At 30.5% G+C, this 9,905-nt stretch overlaps 2 protein-coding genes across 2 annotated transcripts in view; both read left to right on the top strand.

Annotated features, from left to right (window-relative positions):
- LOC100813763 (serine/threonine-protein phosphatase PP1-like) overlaps positions 1–153 on the top strand; it is a gene marked incomplete in the record, with an annotated part of 5,353 nt that extends 5,200 nt beyond the window's left edge. Inside the window, 1 exon segment of the mRNA NM_001255736.1 lies at positions 1–153.
- A 4,378-nt stretch (positions 154–4,531) lies between these two features.
- Positions 4,532–7,332, top strand: PHT1-3 (inorganic phosphate transporter 1-3). The gene is made up of 3 exons (NM_001354467.1): positions 4,532–4,565; positions 5,165–6,195; positions 6,472–7,332. The coding sequence occupies exons 2-3, from the start codon at positions 5,179–5,181 to the stop codon at positions 7,054–7,056; spliced, it is 1,602 nt and encodes a 533-aa protein (NP_001341396.1). The 5' UTR covers positions 4,532–4,565; positions 5,165–5,178; the 3' UTR covers positions 7,057–7,332.
- The last annotated feature ends 2,573 nt before the right edge of the window (positions 7,333–9,905 follow it).

Here is a 9,905-nt window from a genome sequence, read left to right as displayed (position 1 = left end):
GCTTTTTGATGTGAGAGACAGTTATGCAATTCTCCTTTTCATATCTCCTGTTGTATTATAAATGGCAGCATACTTTTCGACTTGCTTTCTAATTACTTTTTGGCTCTTACAACACTGTTTAAGGAATTAAACAAAAAAGACTTTTTTTTATTAGGACGTGTAAAATTATACCATTTATAATTTTTTTTATGTTTTCTTTTTATTTTTATAATAAATATTTTTTTATTTTAATTATTTAACTAATGTCTTAAAAATTCTAATTGTGAAGACCCTTATTCTTATTCATTTTAATATTATCAATTTCAGCTTTAAATTGCCACCCACATGGCACCTGAATGAACTAACGCAGGATTATTTTAGGTTATACGTATAGTCTAAAAAAAATGTAGCTCTAAATTTATTTTTAGGAGTCGTGTAAATTATAAGAGAAGTGGTAGTAATACATTTTTCAATATTTTTTATTAGTTAAATTTATTAAAATAAAAAAAATGTCTCACTTATTATTTAATAAACTCCACTTGTACTCTTATAACTTTCAATAAATTTTAATCAAAAGTGAAAAAAGTATTAAAAATAATGTGTTAGAAAGTATATTAGCATTTGTCAAATTATAAATACCAAATCAATTCAGGGACATCCGATATCAATTAAGCTATTTATATGTTTTTTTAATAAAATGATGTGCATCAAGTATGATTTAAATATACTAAGAAAATACTCTGCAAGAAAATACACTAAAATATTAATTACAGACTTTCTACCATTTTCTAATTATTTTTAAAAAATAAGTTTGCATTAAATTCTTGTATAACTAATAATTGACTTTTTTTTTATCATGTTTTAATTCTATTTTTTTAGATTTTTGTATTTTCATATTGCCTTATTTTTAATTTTTTATTCTTATTTATTTACTAAAAAAACTCTGTTTGAAATTATTTAGTTTCTTTCATTTTTGTATTATTTTATTTTTCAAAGCTTTTTTGTTGTATTTGTTGGTTTTTTCATTTTCACATTATTATTATTATTATTTTTCTTCTTCTTATATATATTTTTATAGGTTCTTCTTATATTTATGAAACTATTCTACTCTGTCGACCGATAAAAAAATAAACCTATTTTACTAAAAATTTAAATGATTTGAACTTAAAAATGAAGTGTTAAAGCCTTTTGGAAAAGACGGGGAAGAAGAATCTCATCTCACGTTGGATATCGAGTATTCCCGTTCTCTATTAGTATTTTCGTTTTCATTCCGTCCTTGATCTTTCATCCTCAATTTAGATATGTAAAAAAAAAATTAAAAAAAATATATTAAAAGTTTGATTTAAAAAAAATAAATTAATTATTACATATTTATTTTTAATTACTTATATATCAATAAATTTATTACTGTGTATTTATCATTACAGCAGATACCATGTATAAAGATTTCATTATCATGCCTATTACCGATCAGATATTTTCATGGCTAATCAATCACAAAATTCACACCAATAAAAGATTACAAGTAAATTTTTTCAGAAAAAAAAAAACTAAATCTATTCTACTTATACCTATTAAAAACGTATTTAAGTCTATGAAATATTTCCATCAAATGTTACTTTTTATTCATTGTTGCAGCAAATAATTTTGTTTTATACATGTTACATAAGCGTTAAGATAATTTGTTGCCAACTACCAAAAAGAAAAAAGAAAATTTATCGGCATTAAAATGTGCGCGCGTGATTTGACTCGAATAATGATATAAGCTTAAAGTTGATGAGTACAATAAATAATTAAAGAAATAATGTTTTCGACTTGTATGACTTGTATATTGGTAAAATTATTTTTATATGTGCTACCTGTGGCCCCATTTGTCAAAAGCAAGCCTGTGTTTGAAACTTGTACGTTTTGTACTTTATCTTGATTTGTTAATTAGGCTCTCTCTTTTTGTGAATATTTTTTTTTAATTTAGTATGTGGGCAGTACTATTTAGCAATATAAAATTCGTCACTAGCTAAAAGTTATTATTTGTGTTATTATAATCTCTATAAATGTTTATCAATATAAGTTCATTAAAAAAACTGATTAACAAGTTAACAATTTCAAGAACTAATTTCTTTTTTATTTTTTGACTGTAGAACGAATTTCTATAGTACAGCTGTTTCTTATAAAAAAAACAAAAATAGGTATAATATATACCTTAGGGATATTTAAACCTGAATCAAACTATTTAAAATGGTTAAACCGATCAGAAAAAAAGGTTAAACCGATTAAAAAAAAACCTAAAACATATTTTTTTTATTGTGATTTTCAGTTATTATTGTGAAAATTGAAGTAAACTATTTTTTTCTTCAAAACTTGAACTAGACTTAATTGATTTGCTCATTATACTTATATTTATTTTTCTTTTATATTTCCATAGTCTCATAATCTTAAATTTTGAGTTTGATATTTTTTATTGATAAATGTTAATTATTAAATTGTTAGTTTTTGTTAATAAATATCAATTTCAAAGTTTGATCACGATTCAATTAGGGTTATTAGAGCATCTGTAATGCGTAATTGATTAGACAAATAGTTTATCTTAATTTTGTGAATCTTTCAATTCTACATAGTTTTAAACATTTTATAAGAAAGTTCAATTTAATACTGAAATTATTAAAATGAGTATTTAATTTAATTTTGCGGGTCTTACAATGCTTAAAAATATATTATCTATGGTATAAATTTGTTAAGTTACGTGTTTATATTAACAATGTCATGTCATTTGTAAAAAAAAATTAAACAATATTACTTAAAATTAAACAATTCATGTAAACACGCATGTTAGAAATGTTTTTAGTTATCTCTTGAAGCTATATTCTTTAACATTAATGAGTTTAGAAGTTTTTCTTCAAAGAGAGTGTATTTTAAGATTTTTTTTCTTAACTTCATATATATTTCAATCTATTTTTAAATTTTTTATTTCTAATTTATATTTTAATATATTTTTTAAAGAATTGATCAATAACTAAAATTATCTTACTATCAGAATATAAATTATTTATTATAAAAATAAAGTATAGCTTATATATATATATATATATATATATATATATATATATATATATATATATGTTTATTTATAAAAAAAAAATTTAAAAATTAATTAAGTGTTCCCAAATACACTCTAAATTAATTACCTTTTAAACTAAACCTTGTTAACAATTATCTTACTCTACTATAAAAAGAAGGAATTATCTTACTCTGAAATAGAATTGATGAATAATTGGATGTGAATTATGTCAAAGGAATTAAAATAAAATCACGAATTATATTGTATGACTTGACTTATAAATTATCACCTTCTAATCTCGCGTATCATCTTAGTTTAATTGCAAGTTGCTAATGTGGCAAGCCATAAACGTGAGCTGTTTCACTTTATTAAATCCGGTGTTAGCAATGCACAAAAATATCGGGCCGTTGCATCATTGCATGTGTCATGGTGTGGTATCGTTAACAAAATTATCTCCATAAAAAATATATATGTGAAAAAAAAAACTACACATCTTAATGATGTAATGTAACCATGCAAAGAAAAAATGTAAAGTAAATTAACTCAACAAACTTATAGAGACATGAAAAATAGGTTGAAATCGAAGAGTAATCAAATGCGATGAAAATAAAAATAAAAAAAGAATATATAGTTAGAGGGAGAATTTGTAGCTCATATTGGTCTTATTCAAATTCAACATAATTGTTCAGTGAAAAATATATGATTTGGACTCAAAAAAGGAAGAAAAAAGATAATAGGTAGAAAGAAAAAAATAGTACATATTAATAAAAAATACAATGAAAAATAAAAATATAGGAGATTAAATAAAAATGAGATGGGAGAAAAATTAAGTATATGTTGAATATTTTTTACATTAAAATGTGCACCAAAAACTATAAAATGGTAGGAGTTTAATGTTTATGTACATAATTTTACAACCTATTTTTATAGAATTGCTTTAATAAAACAAACACACAAAATTACTTAAGAGATTTACATAAAACATTAATACTCAAGTTTATGAGTCTTATTCTCCCTTATATAATTTTTATCGATGCGAGACTTTATCTCACACTTGTATTCTAACAATCTCCCCCTTAAATGTGATATTTTTCATATGATAATCTCTCCCTCTAGTCAAAGTCATTTTAATTTACGAGTATCGAATGATTGTCCTTAGAGCTTAACCTAACAAACAAATATTTTTTTTTTATAAATTTGAGATAACCAGTAAATATATACAGGTAAGTGGTAACATTGTTGTTTGTTGAATACTGGTTTGCAAGTTGCAACTAATACAAGGGGTCTGATAGTTCTATTGCCCTGGTTGACAATTATAAACTAACATTATTTCAGTGTCTGTTAATTCGTGAAGCGTTGACATGAAAGGTTATGAAAGCTCAAGATTGAGCATATTCTGTAGATGCCAAAAGTTTATTCTTTTGACTTTGGATGCATTAATTCTTGGGATGGTTGAGATTATGTTATATATATGTGTGTGTAGTTGCACACAATGCCATGCTATATTCCTTCAGTGTGGTTTGACAAGCAGGTTTGGGCTCTCTCTCTGTCTCTCTCAGCTTGGTTATTTGGAAAATTCTGTTGTGCTTTTTGGTTATGTATGAACCTAAAAGAGAGTTCCAATCTCAGTGTGAGACTGGGAGGCACCACTGTTTTAGATATATCAGAGAGCAGCACATAGTACTCTCTGGTTATAGTAATAGTAACAAACTTAAAATCATTCCACCATTGAATTCTGGGGTTATTTTCAGCAATCTGAGGATGCCATTTTCATGAATTTTCTTTTCCATGCATTCACCACAACACATTGTTCTGGTCTCTAGACTTTGCATCAGTGATCATGTTACACTATTTTGCCTGCCTGCTACTAGTATATATAGTTCTCCTTGAAGTGAAATAAATGTATTCAAACAATCAAACAAAAGAAATGGTCTCTAGTTACTTTATCTTTTTGTCTATAATTTCATTTCATTTCTGTGTTTCCTTTCTCTAATTTCTTCACCAGTTCAGCACAAAGTGATTTCATCATTAGGGTGTTGGTTTTCATGAAGCTTAATATGTTATGATCATTGGCATGGTAGGTGTATATATAGTCAAATGTTGTTAAACTTATCTTTTGTATTTGTGCAGGAATTTGGTAAGTAATGGCTGGAGAACTTGGAGTGCTGAATGCACTTGATGTGGCAAAGACACAATGGTACCACTTCACTGCAATTGTGATAGCTGGAATGGGTTTCTTTACTGATGCCTATGATCTCTTCTGCATTTCCCTAGTCACCAAGCTACTAGGGAGGCTATATTACACAGAACCAGGTGCACCAAAGCCGGGAACTCTTCCTCCAAGAGTTCAAGCTTCTGTGACTGGTGTTGCACTGTGTGGCACATTAGCTGGCCAACTATTCTTTGGTTGGCTTGGTGACAAAATGGGGAGAAAAAAAGTCTATGGACTAACTCTTATTCTCATGGTAGTCAGCTCCCTTGCCTCAGGACTCTCCTTTGGGTCAACTGCAGAGGGTGTCATGGCCACACTTTGCTTCTTCAGGTTCTGGCTAGGCTTTGGGATTGGTGGTGACTACCCTCTTTCTGCCACAATTATGTCTGAATATGCAAACAAGAAGACACGTGGCGCATTCATAGCCGCTGTGTTTGCAATGCAAGGATTTGGAATCCTGGCTGGTGGAGTGGTGGCATTGATTGTCTCATATGCATATGATCAAAAGTACAAGCTTCCTAGTTATGCACAGAATCCAGAAGCATCCTTGGATCCTTCATTTGACTATGTTTGGAGAATAGTTTTGATGTTTGGTGCAATTCCAGCTGCACTCACCTACTACTGGCGCATGAAGATGCCAGAGACAGCACGTTACACAGCCCTTGTGGCCAAGAATGCAAAACAAGCTGCTGCAGACATGTCTAAGGTGTTGCAAGTGGAACTTGAAGCTGAAGAGGAAAAGGTGATGAAATTGACAGAGAATGAGAGTAACAAGTATGGTTTGTTCACCAAGGAATTTGCGAAACGCCATGGCCTGCATTTGTTGGGAACCACCACCACTTGGTTCTTGTTGGACATAGCATTCTACAGCCAAAATCTTTTCCAAAAGGACATTTTCAGTGCAATTGGGTGGATCCCTCCAGCAAAGGAAATGAATGCAATCCACGAGGTACTACAAAAACTCAATGAATTAGTAATCAAATTTAGTGATGAAAATTGTTTTCTTCCTTTGAAGTCACAAAAATTTTAGTGACATTTTAAAAAAAAAAATACATACAAAACATTATAGAAAAAAGACTATGCACTTGGATCTATTCACAAACCAATGTGTATGATAAGTTTGTTAACTTTTATCATAACTATTTTAAAAGTCATACCAATTATGATTTTTGATTGGTTGACATTGTAAAACTATTCTATCACTGATTTTTAATTTTTCTTGCAGGTGTATAAGATTGCAAGAGCACAAACACTTATAGCACTGTGCAGTACTGTGCCAGGTTACTGGTTCACAGTGGCATTAATTGATTACATGGGCCGTTTCGCCATCCAATTGATGGGGTTCTTCTTCATGACCGTGTTCATGTTTGCTTTGGCTATACCATATCATCACTGGAGTGAGAAAGACAACAGAATTGGGTTTGTGGTGATGTACTCTTTCACCTTTTTCTTTGCCAATTTTGGTCCAAATGCCACCACATTTGTTGTGCCAGCAGAAATTTTCCCTGCAAGGCTAAGGTCCACTTGCCATGGAATCTCTGCTGCTGCAGGAAAAGCTGGTGCAATTGTGGGTGCATTTGGGTTCCTATATGCTGCACAAAGCAAGGACCCTTCCAAGACTGATGCAGGGTACCCTACTGGTATTGGGATTAAGAACTCACTCATTATGCTTGGTGTGATCAACTTCATTGGGATGCTATTCACCTTGCTGGTTCCTGAAGCAAAGGGGAAATCACTGGAGGAGTTGAGTGGGGAGAATAATGAAAATGATGCTGAACATGCAGTGTCTGCTAGGACAGTTCCTGTTTGATTCAAGTTAAGTTTGTGTTCAACAAAGTGGTTCGAATTAATTGTGATATTTGTACATTTAAATACTTGGTTTTGGTTGTGATGTGTTTACACCAATGATGTAGTAGTTGCATGGTTCAGGGTGCTGGTGCTTTAATGCAATTACAGTTTCTATGCTTTTCGTTCTTTCTTTTGGTGTCGTTTGTTTGAAATAGATACCTTTTAGTTGTACTTTTATTTGTTAATTGTAATAAGAATATTTACCTAACAGTGTAAAAAGCTTTATTATACTGTTATCTAATCATAATTATATTAAGAGTTATATTAAAGATAACTTCTGATTGGAATTAGGTTTGTACAAATTTAAACCTGTGTCTGATATCTGCCAACTGAAAATACAACACTTGTAGATCCAATATTTCCTCTCTCCTTCTCCCTCGTCATCTCCAAGCTCACGACAGATAAGGAGACAAAGCGGCAAGAGTTAGAAGCTGTGTGGTCTTACCGATGCTGGGTGGGCCCCTGAAGAGGATGGAGGAGAGGCGATTGCGTTGGATTGTGGATATAGTAAATAGTAAACAAAAAATATTTGCCTTAAAAAATTATGATATTTTGAATGATCCCTTTATAGTAAATAGCTTTTGTGCTTACAAGTTACAACATAAGTTTAGTTTGGAGAACCATAGCTAATAGCTTGTCTCTCAAGTATTATGAATCAAAAACAGTAAAGTAAAACTTTATAATTACATGATACCCTGTTAAAGTTTCTGATCAACCAAACTTGGTTGCTAAGGTAGTGCCTTTTCACAAGATTTATCGGGTATGGAAAAAGAAATTAGAAGCAAGAAGCAGTTTTTTTTTTTTAAATTAGAAATTTCACAGAACAAGCAAATGGGAACAGTAGAATGACATTAACTTTCCATCTCATGTTAATGCTACAGGAGTCTGAGTAATGCCTCTAATTAATATTGCCCAATGCCATAAACCTGCTTTCCAAGTTTTTCGAAGTTTCCATGTCATCTTATAGCTCCTGCATTGCAATTGTTAATGATTAGCAGCATGCCAATGCCCACAAAGATGTCAAAAGAAATTTCATTGGGAAGGTTGAACACTATATAACTGAAGACCCATAAACAATTCTCTGGTGACTATCGGGTTGAATGCACAAATCAACGTGTACAAATTTACAAGACATGAATTTAACATCACTATAAGTGAATGTGAGGATGAAGGTAAAAGGGACAGTGTCAGCATGTACGTGGATCGATTTTGGGAAGACTCAATGGTGTTAGAATCATCATGAGAATCAGATCATGTATCAGTGTGTGTGGTGTACGACCAAAGATGTTAGGAATTCCTAAATAGAAAAACCAAAATCTAACAAGGTTTAAAATTCAGGTTACAATGGGGGCACAAATCTTTGATTACCATGTACAGGTGCAGGAGTCTTTTAAAGGATTTGGGGTCAGCCCAATAAGCACCTCATCATATAACAGTTTCATTCAACAAATGGAATTGCGCGACCCAATGCCTCAATTTCATTAAACAAATGGAACCGTGTTCTGCTTCGCATCATCGGAGGTATCTTCTTACTGTGGTTTATAATGAAATCTTTCTCTTAAAGTGGCATTTGAGGGTGAAATTTTTTAGTTTCTTATAAAAAATGTTACACTCCCATCTTTGGTATACAATTTTTTTAAGAAATTCCCACGAAACATTAATTTAAATGAACATATATTCTAAAACTGAGCATTGATCTTAACAGTGTTATCTCAAATTTTGCAAGGAAGTAGTAAAGAAAGAAGGTCTTTCCTTCAGCATCACCTTTGTTCCGGAGGTCACGCCAACCTCAGCTCTTAACAAAACACTTTCAATAGGTGTTCTTACACCATAATCTTAGATGTAAGAACTGATCTTGTTAAGATCTGGTATTGGAGGGAGGGACTTGATCCAGCATGGCAAGGTTGTTCTTGTAGAAGAACATTCCAAGATTAACATGTGAATAAAAAAAATTCTACATTGTATTGCGATGAAGAATTTTTTTTTTCTATATTATATCCTACACGATAAAAATCTATATTATATCCTACACGATAAAAACCTGTTATGATTTGTTTTTTATATTGTATCCTAGAAACATATTTTAACCATATTTTAATTATTAAAAAATTTCTATTTTTGAATTAATTTTTTTCATCATTAAAAGTTATATAATTAATTATTTTTAATTTATTTTAAAATAAATTATAAATAAATATTAGAAGGTGAGTCCATAGTACGATCTAAAAAATGATCTAAGATCATAATAGTTAATTTTCTATTAAAAAAAATTAAAGAAATCTTTAGAATAATATAGAATTACAGAGTCTACCAAAAAGTTAATTAAGAACACAAATCTTGATATTCTACTAGAGATACTGCAAGATACTACTTCAGCCACACCGGGTTTAAGCCAACACCCAAACCTACTCGGCCACGTGGCATCCAACATGGTATTGAAGCAACCTCAATGGCTTTTCTTACCAAGAAGCCTCTATACAAAGGATTCCTCTCGGTATCTCGATAGTTAAGCAAAGAATCACTCATTCTCCAACTTCCCTCTCACATGTCACAACAACCTTCTTTACCAATTATTGAAATGCAGTATTCTTAAACTTTTTTCCTTTTTTTCTTTTACTCATACAGAATTGCTTGAGCTATGAAACTTTTCCTTTGCCCTGGCATTCTTGTGAATATTGATCCACACATTACATTGTATTGTTAATATGTCTTCATGTCAAATTCTAATTTATTGTAAAAATGGCCTGGCAAGACAAGTGTTGCTCAACCTTGACTTCCTCAACACCACGCTACAAAGAAAATCTAATGATT

The sequence above is a fragment of the Glycine max genome, chromosome 10, assembly GCF_000004515.6.
Source record: "Glycine max cultivar Williams 82 chromosome 10, Glycine_max_v4.0, whole genome shotgun sequence".
Taxonomy (NCBI): domain Eukaryota; kingdom Viridiplantae; phylum Streptophyta; class Magnoliopsida; order Fabales; family Fabaceae; genus Glycine; species Glycine max.
The sequence above is the reverse complement of the archived record's forward strand: the minus strand, read 5'-3'. Positions and strand labels throughout refer to the sequence as shown.

Excerpts from the sequence above, each read along its gene's own strand:
- PHT1-3 (NM_001354467.1), top strand. The coding sequence starts at position 5,179 with ATGGCTGGAGAACTTGGAGTGCTGAATGCACTTGATGTGGCAAAGACA. Across the intron at positions 6,196-6,471 it reads AAATGAATGCAATCCACGAG|GTGTATAAGATTGCAAGAGC; the intron begins GTACTACAAAAA and ends TTTTTCTTGCAG.